At 44.3% G+C, this 10830-nt stretch overlaps 1 protein-coding gene across 5 annotated transcripts in view; it reads right to left on the minus strand.

The window, feature by feature from the left end:
* The window catches only part of ERC1 (ELKS/RAB6-interacting/CAST family member 1), a 462570-nt gene that overhangs the window by 258374 nt on the left and 193366 nt on the right, over positions 1 to 10830 (minus strand). For all 5 annotated transcript variants that reach the window (XM_005865924.2, XM_005865923.2, XM_005865922.2 and 2 more), the window contains one exon: positions 5804 to 5939. In XM_005865924.2, coding sequence (XP_005865986.1) covers positions 5804 to 5939 — 136 coding nt within the window. The remainder of the gene's footprint in view (positions 1 to 5803; positions 5940 to 10830) is intronic.

Below are 10830 nucleotides of genomic sequence, written 5' to 3' on the forward strand. Positions count from 1 at the left end.
CCAATGCCCTGCCCTGCCAGCCTAATTGCCCCCAACTGTCACCCTGCCAGCCTGGTCGCCCACAACTGCCCCCCCTGCCTACCTGGTCACCCCCAACTGCCCCCCTCTGACAGCCTAGTCACTCCCAACTGCCCCTCTACCGGCCTGGTAGCCCCTAACTGCCCACCCCGGCTGGCCTGGTCGCCCCTCACAGCCCCCCCGCTGGCCTGGATGCCCCACGCAGCCTGCTTGTTCAGTCGTTTGGTTGTCCCTCACTAACCCCCCTGCTGGCATGGTGGTAGGCAGCCATCTTGTGAGGGTGTGAGGGTTAATTTGCATATTACCTCTTTATTATATAGGATACACAGGTCATAAAGAAAAGCAAAGAACAACAAAAGTCACAATAATCATTTTCTCTAAAGGAATGGAGGAAATAATGACTGGGAAGGAATATATATGTATGATTTCTGGGATGCCATTAATATTCTTGAGATTATCACTTTATAATACTTTATTATTTACATTGTGTGTGTTATTTATTTTTTAAAATATAATTTATTTTTTATAATAAAGTAAAAAAAAATGGTACTACTACTTTGCAGCAAGCTGAAACTTCTACCCAACTGAAGCCAGCAATGTTCTTACCACCATAACTGGCAGTCATTGAATAGCAAAAGGTGGAAATGAACCTTCAAGTTTTAACCTTGACAAACAAAAGAAAACACACTATGTGTTAACATGATAAACAGAATTAATCTTTGGTGGTATCTGATAAAGATTAAATATTCATACTCATCAAAGTTCAAAACATTAAGTATAAATTATTTCTTTTTGACATAAGAATGTATTTTAATCCTAGAATTATAATGCTATGTTGGAAATATTAAAATACTAAAATAATTCCTTACTTTTACTTCTCCTATTTCATGAAAACATCAAACAGGTGGACCCAAATGTATATTCAGAAATTGAAAACACGAACAAGAAAAAAATCAGAAGTAAAAACTTTTTAAAATATAATCCTCAAGAGCATTATGCTAAGTGAAATAAGCCAGTCAATGAAGGAAAAATACCACATGATCTCACTCATTCATGGATAATAAAGACCATTACAAACTTTTGAACAATAATAGATACAGAGGCAGAGCTGCCTCAAACTGATTGTCAAACTGCAGTGGGAAGGCCAGAGAGGGTTGGGGGGCAGAAGGGAGGGGAGTAAGAGATCAACCGAAGGACTTGTATGCATGCATATAAGCATAACTAATGTTATTATAATATTTTTTTAAAAAGAATAAAAAAAAGAAAAAAATATAATCCTCAATCAACTGGTTTTCTACTATTCTACTCCCTCATGAATTCTACTATTAGTCATTTCTCCAAGAATTGCTGGCAACTTTTAGCAAGGAATCATATTTAGAGGTCACAACCTGGATGCTGAGGATAATCACTTCTGCTGGGCTGTCATTTGCAATAAGGCAGTTAAGAAATAAGTAGCAGAGCTATCTAGTAAAAGAACTGAGAACAGATCCAAAGTATCCTATTTGTAGCCCAGTGCTCTTTTCTCTATATTTGAATGAATTATATAGATGTGTCTTGCATATGGCCATCAGCTATCACTTTTCATTACCTTAATTTTAAAATCTATCACATACTGAATCACCTTGGAAAAGTCATTCATCCACTCTAAATTCGTTTCCTCTAAATGTAATATATAAATAAGTACTATGATTACTTTTCTCTTGGATTATAAAAGGAGGAAATAAGAAACTGCATATGAAAGCACTTTTGTTGTTCTTGCAACAACTTATAGAAGACCAAAAGGGCACCTTTGGGTTTACAAAGGCAGATGGGGAGTGGAAAACATTAAATGGGAGGGAGAAACAAGACAAATGAAACAGGTAAGGGGCAAATATAAAGAAGGGCTTATCCTATATAATAAAGAGGGAATATGCTAATTTATCCGTGACAGTGTCCCCGTAATGACCAATTTGCATATTGATGTGCGCGCAGAAGGGGCAGGCAGCCGGGGGAGGGGGGACCTATTTGCATATTGATGTGTGCACAGCAGGAGGTGGGCAGCCAGAGCCAAGTTCGCTGGGGCTGGGCACACCTCTCCTCCCTACAACTCCAGACCCAGGTGGAGGCAGGCCTGAGTGGCCCCCGCCCCAGGGTCAGACCCTTCCCTTCCCCTCCTCCCCCACCCACAGCTGCAGCGCTGTCTCCACAGCTGAAGTGCACTGAACCTTCCTGGGGGTTCGGCTAAACCCACCCTCCTAGCCCGCCTGGCTCCTCCCTGGCCCAGCCCCTACCCCGCTCCAGGAGATTGGAGCCCCACCCTGAGCAGGTACAGCTGTGAAACAGCCACATACAATTTAAAGAATGGCGCCAAGCGGGAAAGTTTGACAGTTACTCCCCCTTCGGCCTCGCCACCCCCTTAGCGCCCCCCTAACTCCCTACACCCTGCCAGCGCTACAGGGCTGCTGGCCAGAGCCCGCCCCTCCAAGGCCTGAGGAGAGCGCCTGACAGGAGCCTAGACTGCAAAGAAGGAAGAGGAAGCGTTCACGGGGAGCTCTTCAATCCCCCTGCACAGACACCCTACCCCAGTCCCCACACCCCCGGGGGGACGGGGAGGCTGACCGGACAGGGAGAAGACCCAGCCTCGGGGTAGCACCTCCGACTCCCGATCTCTTTCCCCGCCACCCCCGCCAGGGGCGCCCACAAGGATAGCACGCCGATGACCACCCGTCAGTGCCCCCGAGGCACCTGGGGCCCGTGGCCGCCGCTGCTGGGCCCCCTCCGCTGGGGCCGGGCACACCTCTCCTCCCTACAACTCCAGACCCCGGTGGAGGCAGGCCTGAGCGGTCCCACACCCCACGCAGGGCCAGGCCCTCTCCACCCCCCCCACAGCAGCAGCGCTGTCTCCACAGCTGAAGAGCCCTGAACCTCACTGGGGGTGCAGCTAAACCCACCCTCCTAGCCCGCCAGGCTCCACCCTGGCCCTGCCCCCATCCCAGTCCAGGAGATTGGAGCCCCGCCTTGAACAGGTACACCTGCGAAACAGCCACATACAATTTAAAGAATGGCGCCAAGCAGGAAGGTTTGACAGTTACTCCCCCTTCAGCCTCGCCATCCACCTAGTGCCCCCCTAAATCCCTGCCCCCCCGCCAGCGCCTCCAGGGATGACCAGTGCTACAGGGCTGCTGGCCAGAGCCCGCCCCTCCAAGGCCTGCAGAACCCTCTCCAAAGCTTACATAACTACAGTCCCAGGAAACAATCATGCCCTCCTTCCCTAATCAGCACCTGCTACCTGCAAGAGTACCTGTGGGCAGTTGGGGGTGAGCAGGCTGGCAGCGGGGGCTGTTGGGGGTGAGCAGGCCGGAAGGGGGGGCAGTTGCGGGTGATCAGGCCGGCAGGCAGAGTGGTTTAGGCCCACAGGAATTGGGCCTATACCAGCAGTTGGACATCCCCCAAGGGGTCCCGGACTGGTGAGGGTGCAGCCAGACTGAGGGACACCCCCCCCATGCACGAATTTTGTGCACCAGGCCACTAGTCTTATCATAAAATATTTTCTATTAATTAAAAAGAACAATGTGTGCCCTAGCCAGTTTGGCTCAGTGAATAGAGTGTCAGCCTGCAGACCGAAGGTCCCAGGTTCGATTCTGTCAAGGGCACGTACCTTGTTGCAGGCTCCTTCCAACCCTGGGCCATGGTCAGGGCTCGTACAGGAGGCAACCAATCGATGTGTTTCTCTCACACCGATATTTCTCTCTGTGTTTCCCTCTCTCTTCTACTCTCCCTAAAATCAGTGGAAAAATATCCTTGAGTGAGTATTAAAAAACAAACAACAACAAAAACCAATGTGATCCGAGTTCAAAAAAGATTAAATTGAAACACCAGAAACAGAATAATTATTAAACAATTTCATAAAACATAAAGAAGGTAATTCAAACTTGTAATGAAATAATTTCCGATAGTGAAATTGTTAGCAATGAAGAAAAGCTAAGACCATCACCACACAAAATACCCTAAAATATTTTAAATTCAAAAGAAAAAGTAAAAAAGAAGCCTAAAACTTAAAATATTTATACGTAAATACTTATTTATATGTTCTCAAAATGGGGGAAACTGAGCAAAAAATTCATGGGAAAATAGCCCACATCAAAGATAGATATTACTTGAATTACTTTAACAAACAAATATTAATTAAAACAAACATTATATATTTCTCACTCATCAGATCTGACAATACATACATACATACACACACACACACACACACACACATAGGAGAAAGAAGAGAAAATTGACAGTTTCAATTATTGTTAGCAAAGACATGGAAAATTGGCATGCTGCTTTTTTTCAAAAGTCAGTGCATTTGAGGAAATTTATACTGTTTCTATACGGTATATAAGTTTTATAATCAGTAAAAGTTATATAAAACAAAAGGGCCCAGTCAGTGGGGTCCCTTGGCATGGCCTGCGGGGATAGAGCTGAAACAGGCATCCAACATCCCCTGAGGGATGTAGTAGTGAGCAAAGCAGCAGGTGGCTGGGGAGGAGCCACTCCCGCTCATCCCGGGCCCTGCTCATCCCAGTCAGCTCATCCTGGTCAGCTGAGCAGCGCACCCACTATGGGAGCGCACTGACCACCAGGGGGCAGTTCCTGCATTGAGAACCTGCCCCCTGGTGGTCATTGCACCTCATAGCGACTGGCCAACCAGTTGACCAGTTACTTAGGCTTTTATATATATATAGATGAAATGAAAATAGGTATTAAGTCAGATTTAATGTCTGAAATGAAAATGTTGAAAGCCTAAAAATGGCTTCTATATACTAGATAATAACTCCTCCAAATCTCTCCAGTAAAGATTTCACAATTATGCAATTGTGACCTAAACACTCTATCATACCCAAATAGGAGTTACAATGACAGAAAAAAATCTGGCTGTGGCTTAACAGTCTCAGCAGAAGTTTCTAACAAGTTTACGGTATTCTTCTCTAAAATGTAAATCTTCATTCAGACAGGCTAGAGATCCAGGAAGTCTCAGAATCATGACAGAGCCATTCAGCTGTATGCATACATGAGTTAAGTAAACTGATTTCTCTGAGTCCATTTCCTCATCTGTAAAATGTGCACGAAATCGCAGGCATACTGGATCTCTGTGAAGGTTAGACAGAGTGAATGCTCAGGGCCTAGTTTCAAGGACTGGGCACATAACTGACACTTATCATATGGTCACTGCTACTATTGTTTTTGAACCTGGTTTAACTTAATCTGTAAATAATTAGGTTCACACATAATTATCACTCCATTGGGGTAAAAAAGTATAGTTTATACATCTTGCATGACTGTGAAATATGCTCTCTGAATTTTTAAAAAGGAAGGAAATAAAGAGGGAGGGAAAAACAGGAGTGGAAGGTGGGGAGAAAGGAAGAATGGAAAAAGAAGGAAGTTAAAAATATAGACACAAACCAAGACCAGCATTGCACTTTAATAAAGAAAAATGCAAAATAGTTAAAATGACCACCCTAAAGCTCAACAGTACCCATTTATTAAATTGAAATAAAACTTACCAATTAAGTGCGATTAACTGGAAGCAAGATGAACTTTCTCTTATGCTGAGGTATCGGCACAAAGCTGTGGAATAAAACTTGCCTTTTCTATTTAAAGCCATTCCTTTATTGCTAAGCAGTTGGTCTGAGAGGAAGGCAGTAAGCAGGGTTAAAAAGAGGAAAAAGAGGGAATAGAGATGAAGAGAAAAACAACATGCAATTCTGAATCAAGTCTCTTCACCAGAGCCTTGCAGATTCTCCTGTGCTCTCACCTGGAGTTGTGCGGAGCTGTCGTTGAGACTGTCCTCCCTTCGCCGAGCCTCCTCTAGCATCTGCGCACTCTTCTTCTTTTCCACCTGTTCCTTGTGCTTCAGATTTGCTACCTTCTTATTCTGGTCTTTCACTTGCCTGTTGATAAGGAAGGAGAAAAATCAAGCTATTCATATATATGTATAGAAAAAATGTTCATCTACAGTTTTACACCACTGCCACCAAGGAATGCCTGAAAACCAACAAAGAATTCCTGCAGCAAAATGATTCCAACACTTTCAAGGGTACTCCTACTAATAGTAACAAAATGTTAACAATAATGTTTCAGGAACATGTATTTATTTCAGCATGTACTTCACAGGAAGTACAGTGAAATCCTAAAAGAAAAGGAGGGCATGAGATAGTTTGAAATGAAAAAGAAACCAAGTCAGAGATTTATGTTGAAAATATGGAAACCGTCTCCTGACATCAATGCTATGAAATAGCAGAATAGCTGATTAAGAAAGGTTTTGTAATACAAATCTTATTTTACTATTATTAAATCTTTCACACTTTCAAAAGGCAATATGCAATCCTATCTAATAAAAGAGAAGCATGGTAATTAACCGTAACTTTGCTACCCTTCCCATTGGCTAATCAAGGCGATATGCAAATTAACTGCCAACTAAGATGGCGGCCAGGTGCCAGGCAGCTGAAGTGAACAGGAGGCTTGCTTGCTCCAGTGACGGAGGAAGCCAAGGTTCCCTGCCTGCCTTGCCGGCCTCTGAGCTTGCTCTCTAAGAAACATTGTTGCAAATATAGAAGCTAAACAAAACCCAGAAACCTGCTTTCAGCCGTCAGAGCTGGAGCAAGCAGGACTGAAACAGTGCTGGAGCAAGGACTGAAACAGTGTTACAATTATAGAACCCAAACAAACCCAGATCCCTGCTTTCAGCAGCTGAGGCCTCAAGCTGGAGCCGGCCTCAGAGCTAAAGTGGGCTCTCAGCTCCAGTGACAGCTATAGATGGTAAATAAATCCCAGAATAAAATAAAAAAAGAAAAAAGGAGAGGTTGGGAGCTTCAGTCGCCCGCCAGCCTGAAAACGGCCCTCAGCCCCTCACCCAGACTGGCCAGGCACCCCAGTGGGGACCCCCACCCTGAAGGGGGTGTGACCAGCTGCAAACAGCCATCAGCCCCTCATCCAGGCTGGCCAGGCACCCCAGTGGGGACCCCCACCCTGAAGGGGGTGTGACCAGCTGCAAACAGCCATCATCCCCTCATCCAGGCTGGCCAGGCACCCCAGTGGGGACCCCCACCCTGAAGGGTGTGTGACCAGCTGCAAACAGCCATCATCCCCTCATCCAGGCTGGCCAGGCACCCCAGTGGGGACCCCCACCCTGAAGGGGGTGTGACCAGCTGCAAACAGCCATCATCCCCTCATCCAGGCTGGCCAGGCACCCCAGTGGGGACCCCCACCCTGAAGGGGGTGTGACCAGCTGCAAACAGCCATCATCCCCTCATCCAGGCTGGCCAGGCACCCCAGTGGGGACCCCCACCCTGAAGGGGGTGTGACCAGCTGCAAACAGCCATCATCCCCTCATCCAGGCTGGCCAGGCACCCCAGTGGGGACCCCCACCCTGAAGGGGGTGTGACCAGCTGCAAACAGCCATCATCCCCTCATCCAGGCTGGCCAGGCACCCCAGTGGGGACCCCCACCCTGAAGGGGGTGTGACCAGCTGCAAACAGCCATCATCCCCTCATCCAGGCTGGCCAGGCACCCCAGTGGGGACCCCCACCCTGAAGGGGGTGTGACCAGCTGCAAACAGCCATCATCCCCTCATCCAGGCTGGCCAGGCACCCCAGTGGGGACCCCCACCCTGAAGGGGGTGTGACCAGCTGCAAACAGCCATCATCCCCTCATCCAGGCTGGCCAGGCACCCCAGTGGGGACCCCCACCCTGAAGGGGGTGTGACCAGCTGCAAACAGCCATCATCCCCTCATCCAGGCTGGCCAGGCACCCCAGTGGGGACCCCCACCCTGAAGGGGGTGTGACCAGCTGCAAACAGCCATCATCCCCTCATCCAGGCTGGCCAGGCACCCCAGTGGGGACCCCCACCCTGAAGGGGGTGTGACCAGCTGCAAACAGCCATCAAGGTAGGAGCCTCTCCCGCCTCCACAGTAGCGCTAAGAAGCAGCGAGCTGAGAGGTAAGGAGCAGTAAGCAGGCAGGTGGTAAGGAGCAAGGGGGTCTTGGACTGAGAGAAGGATGTCCGCCTGCCGGCTAGCCCCACTCGTGAGGAGCGGGTCTAGCCGGCAGGCGGACATGCCCTGAGGCATCCTGGACTGCGAGAGGGTGCAGGCCGGGCTGAGGCTCCTACCCCCAGCCCAGTGCACGAATTTCATGCACCGGGCCTCTAGTGTATATATAAATGAAAATAATGCTATAAAGATGTAGGAACCCAGCTTAAGCAACAGAACATTATATCTACTTCTGAAGCTCCCTATCCTATACCACTGCCTCCACACTAAGCTAAGAATATCCTACATCCTAAAAATTGCGTTTAAAATCCCCTTGCTTTTATTATAGTTTTGTTGCATATATTGATCCTTCATTTATTTTGCATGTTTTTAAAATTTATTTATAAAGTTTATTAATAAACTATTTTTCTTTTCAATATATTTTGAGACTCATACTGATCAATGAGTATAATGTATTTTTTTATGCCTTCATTTTCAATTCAGTATAAAATAATATATGGCAATTGTTTTAACACATTCCAAAGTTGATAAAAAACTGAGTTGTTTCGTTTCTTCCTATTACAAGCAATGCTGCTGGATACATTGTGGTATGCCTGTTCGAGAGTTTCTCCAAGGAATAGGCCTACAAACTGAACTTTAAGTCATGTAGTAGGTATACCTTTAAGTTTACTGTTTTCCAAGAAGTTATATTAATTTATACTTGCCCCAGTAGTGCAAAACAATACCTGTTACACTTCTACATATCCACTAACACTTGGTACTATCAGACTTTCTAAATTTTATCAATCTGGTAGATATAAATAAAAAATATGTCATATAGTTTTAAAATGCATGCTCCTGGCTACTGAGGCTGAACATCTTTTCATGTAGTATTTGACCATTCCTGTTTACTTCTATGAAATAGCTACTTATGTGTTTTGCCCATTTTTTTCAATGAGGGTATCTTTTTCTTAATGACTTGTAAGTATCCTTTATATATTCTGGATCATAATCCTTTATCTGCTATATGCTACACAAATATTCTCTTCCAATTTATGAATTATTTCTTTGATTGCTTTATAATATGATATGCTTTCATTTATAACTTTTTTAATTGTTTCAATGTACCAATCTTCTCCATTGTAGTTTGAAATCTTGTCACATTTTACAGTATCTTCCCCATCCCAAGTTCATAAAGATATTCCCTGAAAATTTTGTAACTTAGTCTTTTACAGTGAAGTCATTCATCCACCTGAAACTTATGTTGTATATGGTATGAAGTAGAGATATAATTTCAATTTCAGGGATGGTCTGAGGTAAGAATACATATATTGATTACTAATTGTCCAGCATAACCTATATGCATTGCTACTTCTGTCATGTATAAAACCTCTATATATACTGGAAGTGCTAGCCATAGCGATCAGACAAAAAGAAGAAATAAAAGGCATCCAAATTGGAAAAGAAGAAGTAAAACTGTCCTTGTTCGCAGGTGACATGATACTATACATAGAAAACCCCCCAGACTCTACCAAAAAAACTACTAGATCTAATAAATGAATTCGGCAATGTAGTAGGATACAAATTATTAACACCCAATCTATGGCCTTTTTATACACCAATAATGAACTCACAGAATGAGAAACTAAAAAAAAATCCCATTTACCATTGTACCAAAAAAATTAAGATATCTAGGAATAAACTTGACTAAGGAGGTAAAAGACTTGTACTCGGAAAACAACAGGACATTGAAAAAAGAGATAAAGGAATACATAAACAAATGGAAGAACATACCATGTTCATGTACTGGTAGAATCAACATCATTAAAATGTCCATACTACCCAAAGCAATCTACGGATTCAATGAAATCCCCATTAAAATACCAATAGCATATTTCAAAGATCTAGAACAAACTCTCCAAAAATTCTTCTGGAATAAAAAAAAGACCCCAAATAGCAACAGCAATCCTGAGAAAGAAGAACAAAGTTGGAGTAATCACAATACCAGATATCAAGCTATATTACCAAGCCACGGTTCTCAAAATTGCCTGGTACTAGAACAAGAACAGACATATAGACCAATGGAACAAAACAGAGAACCCAGAAATCGACCCAAGCCATTATGCTCAACTAATATTTGGCAAAGGAGACAAGAGCATACAATGGAGTCAACACAGTCTCTTTAATAAATGGTGCTGGGAAATTTGGTCAGCTTGCAAAAAACTGCAACTAGATCACCAACTTACACCATATACAAAAACAAAGTCAATATGGCTAAAGGACTTAAATGTAGCATGGGAAATCATAAAAATCCTACAAAACTCCATAGGCAGCAAAACAGCAGACATATGTCGTAGCAATATCTTTACTGACACAGCTCCTAGGGCAATGGAGACTAAGGAGAAAATAAACAAATGGGATTACGTCAAAATAAAAAAGCTTCTGCACAGCAAAAGAAGCCATCAACAAAACAGCAATAAAGCTCATTGCATGGGAGAACATATTTGCCAATGTTATCACCGATAAGGGTTTAATCTCCAAAATTTACAGAGAACTCACACAACTTAACAAAAGGAAGATAAACAATCCAATCAAAAAATGGGCAAAGGACCTAAGTAGACACTTTTCGAAAGAGGACATACAGAAGGCCAGGAGACATATGAAAACATGCTCAAAGTCACTAATCATTCGAGAGATGCAAATCAAAACAACAGTGAGGTACCATCTCACACCTGCCAGAATGGCTATCATCAACAAATCAACAAATGACAAGTGCTGGAGAGGATGTGGAGAAAAAGGAACCCTTATGCACT

The sequence above is a fragment of the Myotis brandtii genome, unplaced genomic scaffold (assembly GCF_000412655.1).
Source record: "Myotis brandtii unplaced genomic scaffold, ASM41265v1 scaffold216, whole genome shotgun sequence".
Taxonomy (NCBI): domain Eukaryota; kingdom Metazoa; phylum Chordata; class Mammalia; order Chiroptera; family Vespertilionidae; genus Myotis; species Myotis brandtii.